Source organism: Manduca sexta, chromosome 10 (genome assembly GCF_014839805.1).
Source record: "Manduca sexta isolate Smith_Timp_Sample1 chromosome 10, JHU_Msex_v1.0, whole genome shotgun sequence".
Taxonomy (NCBI): Eukaryota; Metazoa; Arthropoda; class Insecta; order Lepidoptera; family Sphingidae; genus Manduca; species Manduca sexta.
The window spans coordinates 2,260,306-2,282,614 of NC_051124.1; the positions used below are offsets into that span (position 1 = coordinate 2,260,306).

The window sequence follows — 22,309 nt, forward strand, 5'->3', positions numbered from 1 at the left end:
AGACTTGTCCAAATATAACTTTTTGTAAACTTCTTAAAATAATAAGTTTCAGTAAGTTCTGTTTGATAATCAGACAATGACAATCAGTCGTCAAAACTCAAAGCGATGTAGAGCAAATAATTTGTTATTAAATTTCTGTAGATAAATATACGATGAATAAAATTTACCAGTGGGAAGAACAGGAAAAACATTCTGTTTTAAGCATGAAGTTACGCTATTATGGAAGACGATCAGAAGAATGCGCCAGAAAAAAAAGAGTTTGAGCGTATAACTGTGCCTGGTTGGGTGAATTTCCTTATCGGTGGTTCGGCAGGGTAAACATAAAGATAAATGTAGTTTAACATATTTCAAAAGAAATCAAAACGTTAAATTAATTTAATTTTCAATTATTTTCTTCTTTCTTCCTGCAAATTATTCTCAATACTTACAATAGAGACACCTAATTGGAAGGGGCTAAGTACATCTTTGTTTGCATTTAGTTTATTCCTTTAACTCTGTCCCACACTCCTACTACAAATTATGAGTAAGTACAGACCCCACCGAAATAATGAACAAAAGGTATTAAGTACAATATAATTCCTGTATACCCTCAGAATGATGTCAATATGCATCGTCCAGCCTGCGGACCTCGTGAAAACCAGAATGCAACTGATCGGCAAGCAAGGGGGTAAGAAGGTCTCCACGTCAGAAGTCGTGAAGCAAATCGCCAAGACTGAGGGGATATTTGGGTTCTACCATGGCCTGTCAGCAGCGCTTTTTCGACAGGCCACGTATACCACAGGCAGAATGGGATGCTTTAATACTTTGTTTGATTACCATACAAGGTGATTTTGAGTATTTCATTAATCTTTATATTTTTTTAAGATTAGATCAGCAGAGCTTCGTAGTGAAATATTTGTGTGATTCGATTTTTGTTGTTGTATGCGTGATAGTCACATCTTCCTAATGAGTGATATAGTTTAATTAAATTTTTAGCCAGTTATGTAGTGACTGAATATACACCAGTAACACCATAATTCGTTTTAAGGTATTATGGCTCCCCTATCTACCCAGTAAGAGTCGCAATGGGCCTTATAGCTGGGGGCGTGGGCGCGTTCATCGGCACTCCAGCAGACGTGGCGCTGGTCAGGATGACTGCAGACGGCAGACTACCACCTGAAAAGAGGAGGAACTATAAAAACGTGTTTAATGCTCTGGGCAGGTAAGAGAATCTAAAACCAATATTCAATGAAACAAAATGAAAAAGGAGTTTAGTGGAAGGGTAAGTTTTATTTGTTTGTCACGTGTCTTCCTAGCCGATTTCGACCACGGCGACTGTAGAAACTGGACAAGCATATTCAACTTGAGCTAAGACTGGGTATCCTTTGGTCGCGGTTCGATGCGCTCTTACGTGACTTGTATAGCCAATTTTATTTATGAAAGTACAAGTGCACTTTGGACCCGTCAATAACCCGCGAACGTAATTATAATTAATGGACATAGATGGACGGATATTAGTAAATAGACCCATACTTTGTAGATAGTGTAGGGTTATTTACACTTCTAGGAATGAGATGTGTCAATTCCAGCTAGATTTAATTTTCAACAGAATAATACGTGAGGAAGGTTTCATAACACTGTGGAGTGGTGCGACGGCCACCATCACCAGGGCCATGGTTGTCAACGGAGTACAATTAGCTACATATTCACAGGTCTTATTGCCTTTTATTTTCTAAGCAAAGTTGACTATTTTGCATATCCACTTACTTTGTCTTTTGACGTGAACCGTGTAAAAATACGGTTATACTGACGAGTCTAGAGTTTAATCATAATTATTAAAACACATCCTTGGAGATCCTTGGGGGAGGCCTATGTTCAGCAGTGGACTTCCTGTGGCTAAGATGATGATGATTAAAACACATTTTTTATAAAAACTTTTATTCTTCATGAGTATTGAATAAAACTATAGTCACGGGGCGGACCATAAAAACTGCAAAGTCTTCGAAACGTCAGGACAAAATTATAATATAAAAATCGCCATAAAATCCGCAAAATAGTTTTATTTCAATGTCTAACATTCTCGTAAACATATGAATCTTCATGAATACGTAAGTATATTTTAAGAGCGTTAAAATCTAGAATCTTCTTGAAGCGATTGACGCCTTGCGACCGATAGTATAAATTTTAAATTAATCCGAATCGTTTCTGTGTAATTACGTAGCCAGGTTTTTTGTCGGTCGGTGCCGACGGAAAATTTACCGCCTTATTTTTATAATTACTATATTCCAAAAATATATACGAGTTAGTTTCGAATTTTATGTAACTTACATTTTACAGCGATAATCCCACATTGAAGTAATGGACAATAAAGACTAGTAAAAGATGAAGGTAATGTTAATTGTGTACACTTAATTTCTAGGTTAGAGAGCTCCTTATGCCGTTTCTACCGAACGGAATGAGGTTGCACGTGTGTTCCTCAATTATATCTGGGCTCGTGACTGCGACTGTTTCGCTGCCAGTCGACATAATCAAAACCAGGTAAGACACTACGTAGTTCTGATGCACATATTCACACACCTTTTATTCTCATAGGGGTAGGCAGATGCCATCAGTACATCCACTTTGCGGCATTAAAATATACTAAATCCCACAATAAGATGGTAGTAGGTGTTGCTCGTGGATTTACCCCCGTGATGAGCCTTTTCCGCAACAAAATATCCTGAATCCTTATAACATTTTTTATATCCATCCCATGGTTATCTGGAAGACATTGCCTAGAAAGACCTCCATTTGTACATGTGCCTTTTGTCTCTCTTTTCTTCTTTGTATATTTTTTCTGTTTGGTACAATGAGGAGTAAATAAATAAACATTCCTATTAAACGTCGAAATAATATTATAAAACAATGTAAAATTATTTGAGTTTCATTATTCCAGAGTGCAGACCGCGGGAAAAGGTGCCAATCAGTTCCAAGTGTTGGTCAACGTGATTAAAAACGAAGGAGTGATGACTCTCTGGAGCGGCTTCCTGCCAACATACGCCAGGATGGGCCCGCACACTATCTTCACTTTCTTTTTCATTGAGGAACTGAAGAAGCTGTACAACAGACTTGAATGAAATAAAGTATCCGTTTTTTTCTAAAAGAACACTTTTGCTTCTATGCTTACTTCCTATGACATCATGCGACGGAAGACAAACGTAGAAGCGTAGGTGTACTAGTTGCACCTCTGCTTACCCTTTCGGGGATAAAACGTGTGTATAGAACTGTTTTGGTTTTCGTACGCTATTTCTTTTTTTTTTATTAACAACTTAATGCATTGAAAGTGTGATAAAAAACAATGAAGGTATTCGAAGTGTAGGCAATTGAATCTCCTAAAATGAAGGATAATAAATGCATTACTTGTGTATTGTCTTATGCAGGTGATTAATTCGATAACAATGTAAAGAGTTGTGAAATAGAAAAATGGTAACTGCAATGTTTATTGGATCAACATTCAAAAATATATTTTTTACAGGCTATTTCATTACTGTATCCTGTACGTTGTACATTTTGATTTTTGTATTAAAATATGAATTGAAGTTTGGATAAATATTGATTTGTATGTGACATTATGTAAATAAAAATATTTTTTGACACGTTTCTTTGATTTCTTGTTTTTATTACTTTTAACTTTGTTATGTGAACTCGATAAGATTTTAATATCATGATTACTTAAATATCGTGATAATTACGAGATCAAATATATAGTTTTGATCAAACAGTAGGTTTAAGACAATTTTCCGCAAAAATGCGCGCTAATCATATTTTGGAAGGTATCTGAAATATGTATATAAGAGTAATAATAATGTCAGCCCTGTATTATGTATACTGCTGGGCATCGGCCTCCTCTACTACTGCGAGGGATTAGGGCATAGTCCACCACGCTGGCCTACGACGGATTGGTGGATTTTACATACCGTCAAAATTCTTATAGAGAACTTCTCAGGTTGCAGATTTCCTCACAATGTTTTCCTTCACCGTTCAAGCAACCGATAACTTACAAATACACACATAAGTTAAAAAAAGACAGAGGCCTATGCCGTTGAGATTAGAACCAGCGGACTTTCGTCTCGGCAGTCCGCTTCATACTTAACTAGGCTATCGCCGCTCTTTTTTCTACAATATATTTCCTTTTTATTAAAAACTATAGAGTGACCATTAAGATCTGTTTGTGCTTTGATTGTACCAAAGAAGTAATCAACAGATTGTTATTGGAAACATATGTTGTCTCTTTCTTACTTATAGGAATCAATGGCGAATGGTCCAAATAACCAAATTCCTGTCGGCTTCCCTTTATGTAGAATTTCTGTAGAATCTAATTATCATTACAACGATTTACAGACCGCATTTATGCATATTAATACCTTTATGTTATGTCCGGTTCTCTTTCGAAAAATTTCACCATTCACCACTGATAAGAAAGTCGTATGTCAAAACTAGATAGGAGTTTGCCACAAACCGTACCCTTTATAAAAAATATTTTTACATATCTGGAAATTATAAAAGAATGGAACGAAATGTTATTAGTAACAGATAACATCTCTTTTTTACTTATGAAAATGTAATAAGCAAGAATAAAGAGAATCTTGTGACAGAATGTAAAGGAATTTTTGTCCATCCTATGGAACTGTATTTAAATTTCTTTCGTTTATTTGTTCATACCTGTTATATACATCAAATACGCCTCACCCCTGGTTCTCTTTGCGGGAAAGACCAAGATCTTAACGACGTTGCAAGAATGTAATCATATTTCTTCAAACAACAATAAACAGTCGTCTTCGTCGAGGAATTTTCGCAAGTTGTGTGTTAGAGGTGAACAATTATATAGGCGACTTGCTAACCCAATTTGGTTGAGATGCAGATAATTTTAATTTAGTTTTAATTAAGCAATAGATACTTTTTATGAAGACAAATATTGACCACTTACTACTTTTGTTTTTGTAGGGCCGCTGTCAACTGACATTTGCATTGTTTCGATCCGAATTCCAATCGCTTGAGTCAGAATATAAAATTTTATTAAATCACTTCCAAAATTTCTGTATCTAAGCTTTGAAAATTACTTGTTAATTAATTGTAGACTATGCCGGAGGTCACGTCAGTCAAATCCGTTACCAACAAGGACCCCAAAGGCGACGCTTTTAAGCGCCTCCTGAACTCTATCCCCTAACATTTTAATAAAATGAACACCAGCTCCGAAAAATCTTGTCATCGACTATTAAATGGTTACTTTACAAAAACATCTTATAACTTTGAGAAGAAATGGTAGCGGAGCAAAATTCTGGGGTGACATGTGGTGGCGAAAGCGGAAAAAATCACCGCCCAGAATTATACCCCTGTCGCTGAAGTTTTTGTTTGGAGGTATAAGTGGGTAAGATATTTTTTCTTTGACGGTTAATACTTAATTAACATAAACTAGCGTGAGGTTGTATGCAAATATCTAAGCTTACCTCTTGACGGAGGCAAAAATTTGACAGACCCAAAATATCGATTTTACTGCGGAAAACGTAGATTTGCTATTTAGGAGGCCCTTGTATCATTCTGTTCAACTATAAGCTCCAGAAAAAGTATCGGCTACAACCCGAGTCTTATACCCACAAAATGTGATAAAAATAAATAAGTAAGCTAATAAAATTAAAAACAAAGGCCAAAAATCCTTTCATTGGTCATCATTTCATTTTATAATTTGCATTCACTGCACTTAAATCACATTAGAAAGCTAAGATGTATTTTAACTCATAATTAGGTACAATTACCACGTCTTTTCAGAATGGTGTCGACAGCATGCATTCATCCAGCGGACCTGGTCAAGACCCGCATGCAGCTTCACGGGCCAGACGGGGCAAAAAAGGTGTCGACCTTGCAGGTGGCGCGGGGGATCGTGCAGAGCAAAGGCATCAAGGGGTTGTACGACGGCTTGTCCGCCGCTCTGTTCAGGCAGATGGTGTCCAGCGGGGCCAGGCTGGGCTGTTTTAACGCCATGTTCGATTGGCATATGGAGTGAGTTAATAGCTTCTGCTCACAGCATGTTATGTGAAAGTTAGCGAATAATATCGCATTGTATACTTTCCTGGGATTAAAACTACCTTAGACACTACTCCAGGTCTTGGTCTATGTGTCAAATTCCAGCCAAATACATTAAATATTTTCTATGTTAACTTATTACTATAACACTGTTTCGAGTAGCCTTTCAACAAGAACCTTAGCAGTGCTCGCATACTTCTGCTTTGTGATAGAGACAGAAGGGTTGTCTGTTTTTTTTCCTTTGAACTTTCGTTGTTTCACTATTACTTTCAGCATAATTATACCGGTTCTAACTGATTATTATAACATTACCAGATAAGATAACTGATATGGGTACTGACAACGGATTTGGTCGGATAGAGTTTTTCGATTACATACGAGGGCTTCAGATCATAGATAATTTCACATTTGATTGTATTGAGTTGCATCGGATTATATACTATCGTGATTTCCGTAGAATATAAATTCAACCAACTAAAATTATCGCTATTTTATATATCCTCCCTATTTTCGAAAACATTATGAATCTTTTGTCAGGAAACACGGGATCCCGAGCTTTAGCACGAAGGTAATTATGGGCAGTACAGCGGGGATATTCTCGGCGCTGATGTCGATGCCATCCGACGTGGCGCTCATCAGGATGACGGCGGACGGCAGGCTCCCCAAGTACAGACGGAAAAACTACAAAAATGTCTTCAATTGCATACACAGGTGTAGTATTCTTAATTTTTTTAGGACCATTGTCATTATCACCAGGGATCCTACCTATACACAAGAGAAACCCATGGTTTAGCAAGTAGGTGAATTTCCCAAAACAACTTTCGTATAATTTAGTGTTAACAGGCAACAAGTTGACAGTGTCTGCACTGAGCCTAAAAGGTTTTAGTTTATTGAGTAATATTTCTTTACATTTCGAAAATTGGTCAGTGGATATTTCAATTTAATTATCACCGTTGGGTGAGTAAATGATCAGTATTTATTGTAGGTTGGTGCGTGTGGAAGGTATACTAGTGCTGACCAGAGGTCTGCTCCCCACTATATCGAGGTCAATGATACTGAACGCGGCACAACTCGCGGCATACACGCAAGTAAGCTATATCATAGTACAACACCAGCACATATGTAATTATATGCCCTTTCAGGCTTCCATATGCATAATGACGTCACTGCAGTATTTCTAAGTGAGGCGATTTATCTGAAGACGCTCGATTACTAAGATAAAGAAATACATATTTACTATTTGGAAGTTTTTTTGTGAGCATCTTTAGTGCACACATGTCAAAAAGTCTATATAAGTAAGAGTAGTTCCTGACTGCTCACTGTCGTGTGGTTGATGACATCACCATGGTTGTATTTGCAACGCCTCTTAACGTCACAGCTCGTTTAAATCCTCGTGTGCATATATTTTAATTTTATGTGCGGCGATAGCCTATTTGGTTGTGGAACGGACTGCCGAGACGAATGTCCTCAGGTTCAAATCCTAAGGGCACAAACCTCTGACTTATCTAAAAAAATATGTGCGTATTCTTTGTGAATTATCGCTAGCTTTGACGGTGAAGGAAAACATCGTGAGAAAACCTGCATACTTGCGAAATTCTCTATAGGAATTTTCGAGGGTGTGTGAAGTCTACCAATCCGCGTTGGGCCAGCGTAGTGGACTAAGGCCTCGTCCCTCTCGGTAGTAGAGGAGGCCCGTGCCCAACAGTGGAACAGTATATAATACAGGGCTGATATTATATTATTATAGATTTTAATATATCTGAGTCTCTCGTATGCTGCCCTCCCCTATTATATAGGTAAATATATCATTGTTTACTTTAGGCCCGAGAAGCGTTGCTACCCACGTACGGTGACGGAATGAAGCTGCATTTCAGCGCGTCTATGATCGCTGGTCTTATTACCACTGTTATCGGTCAGCCTGTAGACTTGATCAAGACGAGGTATTCCTTCTGTTTCCCATAATATTACTGTAAATTTTTACCAATCATTGATTGAAAAGAGAGTTTGCATTAGGGTAGACAGATACTGCAAAAAATGATGTCAGATAAAAAAAATATACCGAATGATTTCAACTGGTTTTTTAAATTTCAAGTTTTCACAACCCGCTTCCTGGTTGACCACGTTCTTCTTTAATTGGATCTTTAAAATTCGGGCTAATTATTTTACGTTTACATGTAGTATTGTTCATTTGAAAGTGTACTTATTGACTTTACTAGATTTGGGATAAACAGTAGCTTTATGTTCGAATTAATTTCTTTAAAGAAAGACGTTAAATTATTGTATATAGAATACAAGAATCCCGAAAAAAGACAACCCAATTGGCAGTCATACTGGAGATCATAAAGAGAGAAGGCTTCATGACGTTTTGGAGCGGGTTCCTGCCGTCGTATCTCAAAGTGGCGCCTCACACTGTGATCACCTTCATCTTGCTCGAGCAGATGAACGCATGGTATTTGGAGAATTATTAATATATGAAGACACAAAATGTGATTTTATTACATTTAAATTACCAATTAAAATGACTTATGAATCATGAAATTTCTTCTGGGTTGAAAAAATGTGGGAATTGAACAAAAAATTTAATTACGCGTTTAAATGAATAGTATTGTACGATACGCAATTTGAAAGTATTTATATTACAGTATCGGGTTATAATGATGTAAGCTGTGAAAAAAACCGCCCAAAATAATATATTGCTTGAATCTTAACTTAGAATGTAGTAAAAGACAGATAATTTCGTGAATTAATTTATTAACCAAATATTTATTATAATTAAAACATTTTTTCGACAAACGAACAAACACATCACCACTGCCATTCTTCAGTAAAGTCTTGCTCCATTGGGAAATGCCTCCTGGAAAAGAATTAGTTGCCTTAACATAACGTCTGGTGACCCTCTCTTTTTGCCGGGCAAAGATACAAAAATACCTACATGTAATAATACATGTTACATACTAGTAACTCTTATACGGGATCAGCTTTATCTATTCGGGTGGTTTGCTAATGTTTCGGTGACCCTTTGTCTTTACCTGGGAAACTTTATTTTGCGGCTTGGGCTCGGAAGAGAAGCAGTTACTACTCTTACCAACACTTATTGGATAGGATAAAGCATTAAAATATATGGGCAAACTATTTTGTTTCTATTCATAACTTATACGCCAGAGTAACCCCATTAGCATTGCCCTTGATGGTACTTCGATTGGCGTTCGGGAAATAACTGAAGACAAATCGACACAATTATGACGACTTATTTGAAACCGGATGTACCAGGCTGATCCCAGAATAAACAAACCGTGGGCCACTATAGCGAGTTTTACAACTCAACTCTGGTCGCTATCCGGGCGGTATGCCACAAGCAACAACATGTCATGAAAAATAAAATGAACTATTGACAAAGACACTATATAGTTACTTATACACCGGACATCAGGGCCTAATTTTTGCTCCAAAAGTTATTACCGGTAATAAGTCGCTGTCTTATTTGAAATGTCCGTATGAGAAGATATCACAGTGTCCTTAGATATTAACAGAAAATATGCTACTATTCGCATAAAAAATATGAAATCTTGATATGGAAAAACTATGAAGTATTTTACATCGACTGCCTCGGTGGCGTAGTTGTACTGCATGCGCAGTACGACAGCGCTCTGAGGTCCTGGGTTGGAATCCCGGGTCGGGCAAAGTGATATTTGGATTTTTCTGCTCAGTATCAGCTCGGCGTCTGAAATTTGTGCCCGATATGGCGATAGGCTCGCCCCCTATCACATCATGGGACGTAACACACTTGGCGAAAAGTGGGTGCCTCGGTTGCGCCTCTGCATACGTCATCGCGGATAAATGCGTGATGTTGTGTGTGTGTTTACATTGATGTTTTGCTATTTAACGGTAGATTGGGTAACTATCACATAAGCGCAAAATTTTCGTATGACAATCTTCCCAATGTCCGCTCTATATAATAGAACTCTTTGAGTATTGAGTATTGACCTTCTGGGCGGCGGCGTGGCGGGCGAGCCGGGCCCCGAGCGGCGCGTGGGCGTGCGCGGCGAGCCCGGCTGTCGGCGCGCCACCTCTCCCAGCAGCGACAGGCACGAGCGGGACAGACGCTGGCTGAAATTCTGGGAAAAATCATTTCTTTTTTAAACAAGCCCGGCAAACCCAACTGCACCCAATGGTTAGTAGAGTGGGGTCCAGTAGCGAAGGGTGAAATTTTTCAAAAGGTAACCCGAGGCATCAAAAATTGCCTTTGTTAACATATCGCGGCCAGTATAACAGCAAACAAAAACTATAACAAACGTTAATAATCCTAAAAGGGAAGCTGGTAGGAATTGGGTTGTATGGACGCTTCGCCACTGGTGGGGTCCAATAGAATGTCGACTGACGAGACATGATTACTTTCCAGCAGTTGACACAATAATAGGCTGGCCTATTGGAACCGGATATATACAAGCCGATCCCAGAACGCGAAAACTATATGGTACACTATGGTGGTTTTAACACATTGTGTACGGTGGTCGTTATCCATGTAGATATAAAATATATCGGACCTTTCCTTAGGAGACAGGTCTATCGTATACTGATTTCCGTCTAGGTCGCTCTATGTGCCGCTACAATGTATTTTTGTCGTCAAACAGCAATGCTCGTGGGTAGTGTGGGTACATTGTACTATCATGAGGTGTTACTGGGCATTATGAGATTTCTAGTCTTAGAGTGATGCGCGCAGTGATGTGCTAGGAAGCGCTTTGGAGTTAAAGTTCGAATGTTATTGACTGTTTATGAGCGATTGTGACGCTTATCGTATCGTCGAGTGTTTTCGCTCGTCTCATCACTCAATCTATACATCTTATAAAACAAAGTCCCCAAAAGGTGCCTGTCTGTATGTGATCGATTTTCTCAAAATCTTCTAAACGGATTTTTGTACGGTTTTTACCAAAAGATAGTACAATTCTTGTGAACGGTTTAGGTTAATAGTACATTACAATTTTATGTAAATTGACTGAAATATATCGATTACTGTTGGAGATGTCGCGTGGTTGTAAAAACAATTGTGGGTCGGGATTTACGCGGGAAAAACTTTGTGACACACTAATTACCACGCGGGCGAAGCCGCGGGCACAGCTAGTAGTGTATATTACAAGTTTTTGTTTTGTAATAGGACCCTATATTATCTCAAATTACATAATATTTATATGTTGGGTAAATGCAACGTACCGGTAAACAGGAGCCCTTCATCTCCCGTAGGTCAATCTTCCTAAAGAGCTCGCACAGCAGCAGCTCGTGCAGGGATGGGGTGCGTGGCCCGAATATTTGTTCTATTATCTCCACCACCTGAACGAAAACAATAGGACTTATTTCTTAAAAGTATTAAGATACAATTTAATCAACATCAGCCACATAAAGTTCACTGCTGAACATAGGTCTCCCGAAGATTTCCAGACGGACCTGTCGAAAGCGGCCTGCATCGAGTGTGTTCCTGCGGCTTTTAATTTAATATCTAAATTTATTTCGACGGTCCCTACGTAAAGTATCGAATCTGCAAAATTGCATTTTGTAGATTCAGTACTTTACGTAGGGACCGTCGAATATAAATCGCTTGTTTAGTGTTATATTTCTATGACGATAAGCACTTCGATCGTTATTGTCTTAAATAAATGCAGTTCATTTTTATAAGGACCGTCGATTTATCAGCTCACATGAGATTTTAAGAGAGCTCGCATTAACCCTAAATAATATTTTTTATTTATAAACGATTTGGTGAAAAAAATGACTTAACAAGCTTAACGACATGTAGCCATTATCGCTAATGGTACTTATCTCGCTTGTGTCAGAGGCCCTAATAAGTTGGTATCTACTGTGAACAGTGAAAAGACGTAGTATTTACAGGCCATGCCCACTGTTACAAAATGTCACGGGTAATCTATATAAGTTTTAAAGTAAAATGACACACTTACATGAGGATACGAAGGTAGCAAGTCAGGCAGCAGCGACAGGTCGATCTCTGCGCCTGCACACATCTCGAACAGCACGTGACCCAGAGACAATGCTTCTACATGATCCAGCTGAGCCGCTAGAGCAATGGGACACCGCGGGACGGCGCCTATTAACGTGTTCTCCAAACCACATATCCTGAAGGAAGGAGACATTTCAATAGTTACAACAACGAACAGAAGTGCATCTCTATTTTATTTTGCTGTCTTATTAAGGATAAAAAAAATAATTGACAGTTGCTCTTACTGTCAGAGTTGAATACGAGTTTTTTTTCCTTTAATCAGTGCCGACATCTTCCGGGGGTGTAAGGAATGCTTGCCACCAGAGTACAGCGAATCAGTGAGTATAAGCCGATCGGCTCATACACACATTTTTTTTCCAACAAAAAATATTTAAGACTTTAAAAAAGTCGCCGAAAAAGGGGTGTCCCAAAACATAAAATGATGTGTAGGTAACTTACCTCGCAACTCCATTCTGTACCATCACGTTGCCGCAGTGTAGATGGCGGAATGGCGGAAACCCTTTCTCCTTTAGAAACAATAGGCCCTCCAGCATCTGTCTGCCGAACCTCGCCACCTGCCATGCTGGCAGACCCGTGCCCGCTGTGCTGTACTTCTTGTTATATTCTTCATTCCACGTGCTCTAAACAAATACGTTGATATGCCATATACACGCCGCTACACCAATTACCGGTATTGCAATTGAATTTAAAGATTCATGGATTACAAATACTGGTGGTTTGAATGCAGCTGACATAGGCCATTATCAAATTATGTTAATATTCAATGCTGCTTTAATAAGTCTTTCAATGCCGGCAGCCCATGCATAATTCTACTGGTATCTGGATGGATATCACTAACATCAGGTGACAGACAAGCTCGTCTGCCCATAATAAAAAAACTACTTCTAAATTAAAGAGCACCAGCCCCTACTAACCTTATAAATAAGATCCTTGAGACTCCCCCTAGCGTTAAAAGGCAGTACTGTGAGTGCGTGCCCGTTGCAGAGTTCCAGGTCCAACACTGGGTATATGTACGGATGGTGTAAGGCTCTGAACAACTCCATTATGAGGCTCCTGGACCGCTCGCCCTGCTCGATTGGACACTTATGGGTCAATGGCATCTGGAAGTGACAGTTCATTTCAGTAACTTTAAAATCAGCGTGATAATGAACAAAGACAAAGATAGGGACCATGTTTTGGGTTTAGTGCCTTTGCAATAGACCGTTTTTAAAATGGGTCGTTGACTCTGCGCCGTCTACTAAGACGCGCATATCTAGTAAACACGTGATGAAATTGCTATCTGTGTACATAAGTTAGGGGCTCTGTCTGTGTTAAAAATGCGCAGAAATCGTTTCTACCAAAACGGGTCTTAAACTCATATAAAAAATGTAGGCATAGATTTCATATTGTTACAATAATCTAATGTATAGAAGTCAAGGTATTAATATTGTTTAATAAAGGCAAGAATATGACACATAATTCTCGTTTACGAGGTCAGAGCTCTAAGGCTACATTAAACATTTCACTCTTCAAGTTCAGACTAGAGGTCAATTGACACTCTATAGTAAATACAATAATTGTATCTACGGTAAAAGCCTATACTTTTTATGATGTCTGTCGTACTACATAGCCCGAGGCATCAATGGAGCTTAATCAATTTGCACATTGTCTTTCGATTGCACCGAATTCGAAAGCGTTTGAAATTGTTCGAAAAACTTACCAAGGTAAGCAGTCGATCTGTTTTGATGGAGTTGTCGTGTATCGCGAACCAGTATTTGTTTGGACGCGACCCTATGGCGCTGAGTTGAGAAATTAGATCATATCTGGAAATAGAGAGTTTTAAATTAAATATACGCACCGAAGTAATACTATTGATAGAAAATTTATCGAAGCTCAATTCTTAGCGATTTCATGCATTTACGGTTAAAAGTATTTCTTGAACACGAAATTTCTCTGCATTGCTTCAAAGCAAACAGCTTTATTATTAAATATAACTGTTCTACTTATTTGATCAAACCCGATTTGAATTCCATCTGGAGGTGGTTATTATTTTTTACCATGTGCAGTGCAAAGAACAGAGACTATGACACTATAATATTGTGAAGATCTATTTGAAGTAGACTTTACCTCGAAGTTTGTGACAAATATTCTGAACAGATGGCCAATGCAGCTGAACTTTCCATGGACCGCTCACCAACTCTGCGTAGCATAAAGAAAACATACCTTAAACTAAAACTACTAAATTATTATAACTTTTAAGTCTATACTTAATATTTTGAACTTAGAGTTGATAGTGAATTGGTATTTGAAATAATGAGCAATAAGAACAGATAACAATTGCATGAGGACTCGCAACCACAAAATCGTAAGTAAACATCAACCATAATAATCTTTGAATAAACAATGCCTCGTAAATGGAATATTATATTTACTGTGTCCGTAAATCAACGGCTTTATTTTAAGTTAAAATAATACAGTAAATGTGTAAATAAATAATAATAGTTGCAGATAAATATAGTTTGGTGTACCTTGGCGACGCGGGCGGTTCGGAAGGCGACGACTTGCCGGACCCAGTTCCGATTAAAGATTTGTTGAATAGCAGCTTGGCTAAAGAGTCGATTTTTTGCGCCACCAGCGGAGCTCGCTCTGAGTTCTCTTCTGCAACCGCGAGATCATTATGTAACATTTGCAACATCTGACCAAGATATCCAAGGCATACACTATGTAAGATTATTTTACATTTTTTTACTTTGTTGGAGTTTTTATGATCATGTCACTGTTAGCATCTTTTGTTGTCTCCATTACAAGTTTTGCAATTTAGACAAAAGCTGGATCCAAATTAATATTTTGCGTACACTGAATGGATATCATATTTGAAGGTTATTATAAAAATTTTACAACCTTGACAAATTCAGTAGTGTAATAATGGCTCTACATTTTGATAAGGTCATTCTCAAGTTTACAGTAAAGGTGGTAAATTTTGATTTTATTCCTCAGAAGTAAAGAACAAATTTTGATGAATAAAGCATCAGACATCTTAAAAACTATACAACAAAAGAAGTGCAATGGATGAAATAAAAATAAAACAAACAGTACTTGAACTACAAGCGCACGATGATTTTTCGCCATCGTCTTGTTTTCCACCATCTTCCGTCAGCGAAATAGAAACAAAATAAACTATTAAAACAAAACAGAGCATGTATCGATCTTCTGCAAAGACCATCGTACGCTAGGACGTAATTTAATAATGCAAGACCTGTGCTCGCAACTACAGCACAATGATACTTATTTCGTTAAAATTGATCGCTTTTAAAACAAATCATTGTGAATTGGAATATCAAGTCCTTTTTCAATATTCGGCAATATATCAATAACTTTATCGACAAATACATTAACTTGTACCTTACAATTATTTTTATTTAAATTGATTAGGTACAGAAAATTTTAAATTAGAGTATTTGTGTTGAAGCATTTTAGGTATTCAGTGTCTAATTATAATAACTAATAATCACTAAAATCGTTCTTAATCGAGTTGGATTTGTAAGATTTAAGTAATTAATTATAAACTATACATGTAAATGATGATTCTAGCTCATTATACACGAGTATCATGATCTACCTTCACTCTCCTCCCTGTCAGTGGACACAGAGCGTATTCTGAAGGCATTCCTTTTGTTTGCGGCCGCAATAGACTCCGGGTTAAGCTCGGCCGCGGACTGCGCCCGCCGGCACGCGCCGCGGCGCTTCTTCTTTCTATAACTCGTCCTTGGACGCTCCTGGTAGAACCGATCGTGACCAGTCGTCTCTGGCTCCTTCTGTTCTTTCCCATCACTATTCGCTTTCATATGCTGGTACAGGTTGAACATGTTGGCTTTCCTTCGCAAACTCCAAAACAACCTTTCAAATTTGTATCGCATAAAGATAAACACTATCACATATTAAAGTCACTGTTAGCTTTTCAACTCCAATTTGTTACGTTAGTTCTGTGTGGTATCGCGCACCATTCCCGTGCAACTCATAGGAAAGTATGTCAATAGAAACTAATTGAAGTCGCACAAGTGCCGCATTAGTGTAGCTGTGAGCAACGACGTATCTACAGTTCTCCGACCAGACATTCATGTCAGTTTATGTAGATAATCCAATACAACGATGTGAATAAGCATATTTCACGGGGTAGGTGCATCAATCACTGGGCGTGGGGTTAATCTAATAAATCGACACCCGTTTATTTCTGAATCATCATTATTCCGTCAACATTGAGGCTTAAACACCTTTTTAGTAATCATTTTAAAAGGGGAGGATTAAAAAGTTATATTCAAATTGAACAGGACGTTATATATACAAGAAACATCATAAATGTATGGAAAAATTTTGAGTAATTCTTTGCGATCAAAATATCTATCATGCTAATGTTTGTAATAGGTCAATTCTCAACCACGAGTAAAACTACATTTAATTTATTAAACATGGCCCTATGTTTTTTAGCTTGGCAAGGGCTGGCAATAATCACACTAAAATTTTGGGCGAGCGTTTTAGGCGCTCGCAACTCTTGCAAATTAAGCGACCATGCTGAAGACAACCCACTAACGGTTGACGAACCTCGGCTCGAGACGGTCACTGGGAGATAATGAGACATCAACGATTATGGACCCGCGAAGTCGTAGCAAACTAACAATCTAGGCATTAGCATATCCGTCGGCATAAAGAGGCCGGTTTCCTTTTTCTTCTAAAGAGCTCGACTAGGATAAAGAAACACATATGTGCCATCTGATCTCCACAAAATCTAACTACATATTGACACACGTCTACTTACTCTGGGTTTATAAGAGCTTAGTGTAATTTCGTATAAAATATACATAAAAATATAAGTCGATTTATTAAAATTACGCGTACACAATTTCCATTGTTATCAAATCAAAAACACGATACAAAATTCCAGTTGTCATTTTCATATAACGTCGTTGTGGTATATGTGTCTATATATGTGGAATAGCATCTCCAGGGTATAGGATGTGATGAAGGTGTGGGTGGATACTCGCGTGAAGTACGGAAAGAATCCTTTCCAGAAGTGGAACAGTCCTCGGCTCCTCAAAAGGCACGACACGATGTCCCGCTGCGTCATATCATCGTTTCGGACTTGGTATCTAAAAATATCTCTATAATCAACAGGCCGGCATAATTGTTTCGATTGCCGAGGGGAAGTCTCTCGTCAGTTGACTTTCTACTGGATCCCACTCCTTTATCATCAGGTGCAGTAAGGTATTATTGTGCACGTATAAAAAAATGGTAAAGTCTAGATTCAACCTGATTTTATGTGTAACTACATTCAAAATTTTCTAATATAGACCAATAGGACGCGGTTCCTCTGAAAGTCATCAGAACCAGGCCTGTAATTTTGGACGAACATTCGGTAAACCCAAACACGTTACAAGGAAGCGCTATGATGGGTTTTTATTATTTAAACATGGCTATCCGATTAATTCCAACATTTATTTTTGATATAACATTTCGGTGAGTATTTCTAACATGATTTGTTCGAGATAAGGTCCCAAAAGAACAAAAATAAGTATAAAGGAGCGTGTGAAAGACATAACTTACAATGTCTTAACCGTGTCCATCGGCATTGTGGCGAATGCAGTGAGAAAACTCGACAACACCGACGTGTAGAAGTGTAGTTCCACACCTTTCGCCAAGTTTCTCTGTCTGATCACCAGCGGGGTCTAAACGAAGCAACCGACTATTAACAAGTCAAGTAAGAAAAGTATCAGATAGCGACTTTCCCGCCCTCATAGCCACCACTACAACTCCTGTAAGCCAGTATCAGCAGTGGCACGCATTTTATGACACCGAGCGGTGAAGCTCGGCGAGTCTCAGGGAAAACTAATTTGTCACTATCCTGCAACGAAATGAATCATATAGAAAGATAAGGAGGAGTTGGAAACATTAATGTCCACTTCCCTCCATACAAAGCGGGAGACAAAATAATGAATTAAGGAGGCGTTTTACCCTTAAGGATAGGGGCATTTACAACTAGATAAGCTAGTTATAAAGCACCACGGATAAAATTAAAAGAAAGGGTGTGATCACATGAGCTGTTAGATTTGATTACAATAGGCATGGCAAAAACGCCGGAAAGCGCGGAAATTCCGTCTAGTCTCTACAAGGTCCATGTAGTATACAACCCCAGATGTTATTTGCTGTTTAACATGATGTTGCGCTCTTCATGTATCATATAGATTGTTTTTTTTATTGCTTTGAATGACAAGACGATCTTGCCGTATACGTCGGCTGGTCAGCCGTACCTCGTCATAGGTTTCTATCTGCTCGAAGCTCACAAACATAGAACGAGTCAAAGTCAACACGCCGCCGCGCCACAGTGACCGCACGCCTTCGCGTTTTGCTATTCTGAAATAACATCCACTATTACATACTGCTGATAATATAGGAGAGTACCGGTTTCTTTAATTGAACGTTAGCTACAATGTGACATACGAATTGTACGTAGCGAACATTGGCTCTATTAGTTCAGTTTACTTTTAAAACTTACAACTTAATAACGAATTTCGGCAAAACTGTCACATGATTCATGTCCTTCCCTTCACTGTCGCTAACCGGTATGTTTAGAAATCTTAGGACGAGGATTATATTCAGGATTTAGTATGTAATATGGGTTGATGTACTTAGCAAAGACGTCGCAAACGCCACGGTACCGGCGCCCGAGCTTGCCGACGCAGCACGGCCCGTTCGGCCCGTCAGACATGAGCCGCACCAGCACCACCTCCGTGGGGATGCACGCGAAGCCGCTTACCAGTCCTGACAGCACGCCCATTGCCGCCATGTCGTCATACGTCGGCGGGGCATTGTATGTACTATACAAGATTTTATTGATAAATTTCGATTTAAGATTCCTAAGCTTTGACAGCCGAAACGGGTGCGTGCGCATTATAGGTCATACGATTGATTTTCGACCAACTTGCGGTAGACTTTTTGGATAATGAGAGAGGGCTTCGTGATTTTTTGCCAATCGCCTTTGGGATTAGCAAGCCCTTATATATCGAAGAACATCACTGCGACAACGGGAAAGTTTAAATTTATATTAGTAACATTGTGTATAATAGTTAAAGCAGGGCAAGTATAGGTATCGCCTTAATGCTCTACGCTTGTAGCTAAACAAGATAGGTATAATAATGTGATAAGTTGCCAGTCTATGTTAAGAATCGTCACGTTTCATAGTTAGAGTTTGCTAGCCAGCAATCTATGCCAGCAATTTTTTGAATTTATTTATATTTAGATCTAAGAATTTTCTAACCTACCAACTTAGTTCCTCGATCTGAAAATCATTGATTGTCATTCTTGGGACTTTAATCCATATATTATAGTTCTACTCCATACGCCGGTATCAACGGCCGTTTTCGAAAAAAGATAAATTTAATCCGATCCCAAGAATAAACCAATTACAATGTTATTTTTAAGCATGTCAAAAATATAGTTTGCTCTAATTGGTCAATTTTCGCGATGGATCGAAAAAAGCAATTGGAACCTGTTATCAAAAAAGGCGGTAAATCTATACTTACTGAAGATACTCTTCCCAAAGATAGTAGTAGAGGGCGAGTCCGGAGGGAGTGTAGGTGGCTTGTCGGAACAGGCTCGCACCAAGACCCCTGTAGAGGGCTTTGTACCCGTCACATTTGATCATTTTCAGCGCCATTTGCGAAGACGTTCCAGGTTTGTCGTATATTTGCATGCGAACTTTAACCAGTTCCAGTGGATGGAAGAGCGTAGTTCCGAGCATGCTAGAAATGTTACATAAATAAATAAAGAGCATGATGCTTTCTCATAAATAGTAGCAAGGACTGCTAGGTCAGTTTTTGGAGCAGGTCAGTAACAGCCCTTACATGCTTATAATGCCCATTAATTACACTAATAATATCGGCCTTGTATTATATACTGTCCCACTGCTGGGTACGGGCCTTCTCTACCATTAAGAGTGATTAGGCCTTCGTTCACCACGCTGTCTTAGTGCACATTGGCAGACTGTAAGTAACATGAAAATTCATAAAGAATTTCACCACGTTCATAGTTAAAGCTATAATTCACAAATTAATTACACTAACTACAATACAATACAAACAGGTACTGAATTGTATTCGGTTACTGTTACTTACCCCGATATCTTACGCCGTTAAAAAGCATTTACGTTAACAAAGATGTTAAGTTATATTCTTACCCGGCTATAGTGCCAAGGAGCACTTTATGACTGTAAGGTATTTTCTCTAGGGCCGTATCTGGAAGGTCTGTAGACATGGTTGTGGTCTATTGAATAGCAATTTTTCATTTTTAATGTTTTCTATATTATCATGTTGTCATTTCTTCTATGACAGATGATAAAAACGATATCAAAGAGAATACAAATACTACGGAACGATATGACAAAAAGAAATCTTAAGAAGTTATTGAAAATTCCGTTTTACTCATTGTTTTAAAATAAATACTTTTCGTATATTTTTGAAAATTTTATTATTATTATTTTTGTCGTCATATCTATGGGCCAAAGAGCCTATATTCCATGAATTCCATTATATTCAAGATAGTTGTAGGTTATTTATATCATCATTATGAGCCACATGAAGCGTGAAGAAGCAATTATGCAGGCCGGCATGACTGTACCGACCGTCCAGAGATGCTATGGACTTTACTTTGCTTAACATAAGATGCAGTGAAGCTACTTTCCCGAGCTTTTATAAAAAAAAAAAGAAACAGTCCACTGCTGAACATAGGCCTCTCCTGTAGAATTCCAGACGGACCTGTCGAAAGCGGCCTGCATTCAGCAGTTCCTATTATTATATCGGCCTGGATAATCACCTTTTCAATTCCGTGGTGGGCCACGTGCATCCTGTTTCGGAAACCTATGTATATTATAAAATAGGCCGGCATAATTGTGTTGGTTAGCAAGAGATTATCTCTCGTCAGTCGAAACACTATTTTACAAATATAGTCTATATCGTCGCCAGTTCACTTAGTGTCACATTTATGCCTATATAAAAATCGTTATTCTGTTATGTAGCGTAAGGTATAAAATTAACTGAACAAAACTTCAAAACGCTTTTACAAATCAATTTAAATCGAAATGTATTTCTTCTTCTTATAAAACAAAGTAAAACTCGTAAAATTTATTTTAGTAATAAAAAACGATTGTTAATTATTTTTTTTATTTGATCAGCTATGTTTAGTCGATTTAGGTGGTGGGTAAAATAAAAGTAAACATACAAAACAAGTATCTTTATTATCCTATAACGTTACAAACACGTCTTATGTTAGTCACAATTCTTATAATTGCTATAAAAATATATAATTGTATAACAGCGCATATCACATGGATTACATCTGGAACATTCAAAGCGTTCTAGAGGTACAACCATATACCACGTGATCAACTCTACCTCACTATTGCCATTTGAGTAACAAAAAACTAAATTCATAGCTTTAAACATTCAATGTATTAGAGAACCGTTGCATATAGCTAGAAAGAACTTAAAATTGACAATTACAATAAATAAATAACATCTAATCACCTTATAATACCAATAGACAATAGTTTAAACGATAAGCTACTTCATAGTCACGTAATATACAGCCCCACCTTTATTTTGTCTAAAAGCCGACTCTGAGCAATAATTTTGTACCAGTAGTAAAACTAAAATGCAAACTAATGTACATCGAATTGTGCCATTACTCTTATATAGTTATGTTTCAATAATCCACTTTTTCGGATATTGTTTATTTTTATATCCGAAAAATATCCGATGGGACGGATATAGAAGTATAGGACGTTGGATTTAATCCTGATTATGGACAAACCAAGAATTATAGTATGTTTTCTGCATTAAAAAAAATTTTTTTTTTTTAAATTAGGTGACTTTTTAATGTTTCGTATTGAATAAAAATACATTTAAAATAAAAAAAACTCAAAAAATATATTATTTCACTTAATGAGTAAATTATTTGACGACAAAAAAAATCTTAAATCATTATGTAATACAAAAACAAGTCGATATATTTTATTTGTAATTACAATGTAAATAAATCTATATAAAAAAATGTTAAATGAACTATACATTTTTCAAAGTGCATAATCTTTAATATAAAAAAATATTGGCAGTTCGCATATCATTAAGTTCTTTATTCCCGTAAAAAAATTGCACTCGACATTAACTGTACAGGTACGGATTTAGAGGTGAATAGGGGGCACACGGGCCCCAAATCATAAGCCTCAACTTTTGTACA

At 37.8% G+C, this 22,309-nt stretch overlaps 3 protein-coding genes across 4 annotated transcripts; 2 read left to right on the forward strand and 1 right to left on the reverse strand.

Annotated features, from left to right (window-relative positions):
• The first annotated feature begins 84 nt into the window (after positions 1-84).
• LOC119188950 (mitochondrial 2-oxoglutarate/malate carrier protein-like) lies at positions 85-3,578 on the forward strand. Its single transcript, XM_037437253.1, has 6 exons — positions 85-314; positions 594-824; positions 1,028-1,201; positions 1,589-1,691; positions 2,399-2,517; positions 2,915-3,578. The coding sequence occupies exons 1-6, from the start codon at positions 220-222 to the stop codon at positions 3,093-3,095; spliced, it is 903 nt and encodes a 300-aa protein (XP_037293150.1). The 5' UTR covers positions 85-219; the 3' UTR covers positions 3,096-3,578.
• A 1,364-nt stretch (positions 3,579-4,942) lies between these two features.
• On the forward strand, positions 4,943-8,524 carry LOC115441775 (mitochondrial 2-oxoglutarate/malate carrier protein). Its single transcript, XM_030166676.2, has 6 exons — positions 4,943-5,386; positions 5,785-6,015; positions 6,577-6,750; positions 7,025-7,127; positions 7,861-7,979; positions 8,327-8,524. Exons 1-6 carry the CDS (start codon positions 5,238-5,240, stop codon positions 8,505-8,507), a joined length of 957 nt encoding a protein of 318 aa, XP_030022536.2. The 5' UTR covers positions 4,943-5,237; the 3' UTR covers positions 8,508-8,524.
• Positions 8,525-8,772: 248 nt separating this feature from the next.
• LOC115441824 (slowpoke-binding protein) lies at positions 8,773-20,473 on the reverse strand. 2 transcript variants are annotated; one of them, XM_030166739.2, is made up of 16 exons: positions 20,253-20,473; positions 19,600-19,818; positions 18,706-18,894; positions 18,328-18,430; positions 17,624-17,745; positions 15,645-15,922; positions 15,122-15,172; positions 14,554-14,683; positions 14,153-14,224; positions 13,746-13,848; positions 12,961-13,146; positions 12,485-12,666; positions 11,988-12,162; positions 11,248-11,364; positions 10,024-10,154; positions 8,773-8,893 (listed from the first exon to the last, which is right to left on the reverse strand). In XM_030166739.2, exons 1-16 carry the CDS (start codon positions 20,327-20,329, stop codon positions 8,845-8,847), a joined length of 2,184 nt encoding a protein of 727 aa, XP_030022599.2. In that variant the 5' UTR covers positions 20,330-20,473; the 3' UTR covers positions 8,773-8,844. The 2 variants fall into 2 exon arrangements, with proteins under 2 accessions (XP_030022599.2, XP_030022600.2); XM_030166740.2 differs by lacking the exon at positions 15,122-15,172.
• Positions 20,474-22,309: the final 1,836 nt, after the last annotated feature.

Coding starts and splice junctions, on each gene's coding strand:
- LOC115441824 (XM_030166739.2), bottom strand. CDS start 20,329: ATGTCTACAGACCTTCCAGATACGGCCCTAGAGAAAATACCTTACAGT. Junction 17,746..18,327: donor AGATAGAAACCTATGACGAG/GTACGGCTGACC, acceptor TGCTTCGTTTAG/ACCCCGCTGGTGATCAGACA. Junction 8,894..10,023: donor GCCACGCCGCCGCCCAGAAG/GTCAATACTCAA, acceptor ATTCTTTTCCAG/GAGGCATTTCCCAATGGAGC.
- LOC119188950 (XM_037437253.1), top strand. CDS start 220: ATGGAAGACGATCAGAAGAATGCGCCAGAAAAAAAAGAGTTTGAGCGT. Junction 315..593: donor CTTATCGGTGGTTCGGCAGG/GTAAACATAAAG, acceptor GTATACCCTCAG/AATGATGTCAATATGCATCG. Junction 2,518..2,914: donor GTCGACATAATCAAAACCAG/GTAAGACACTAC, acceptor TCATTATTCCAG/AGTGCAGACCGCGGGAAAAG.
- LOC115441775 (XM_030166676.2), top strand. CDS start 5,238: ATGGTTACTTTACAAAAACATCTTATAACTTTGAGAAGAAATGGTAGC. Junction 5,387..5,784: donor TTGTTTGGAGGTATAAGTGG/GTAAGATATTTT, acceptor ACGTCTTTTCAG/AATGGTGTCGACAGCATGCA. Junction 6,016..6,576: donor ATGTTCGATTGGCATATGGA/GTGAGTTAATAG, acceptor ATCTTTTGTCAG/GAAACACGGGATCCCGAGCT.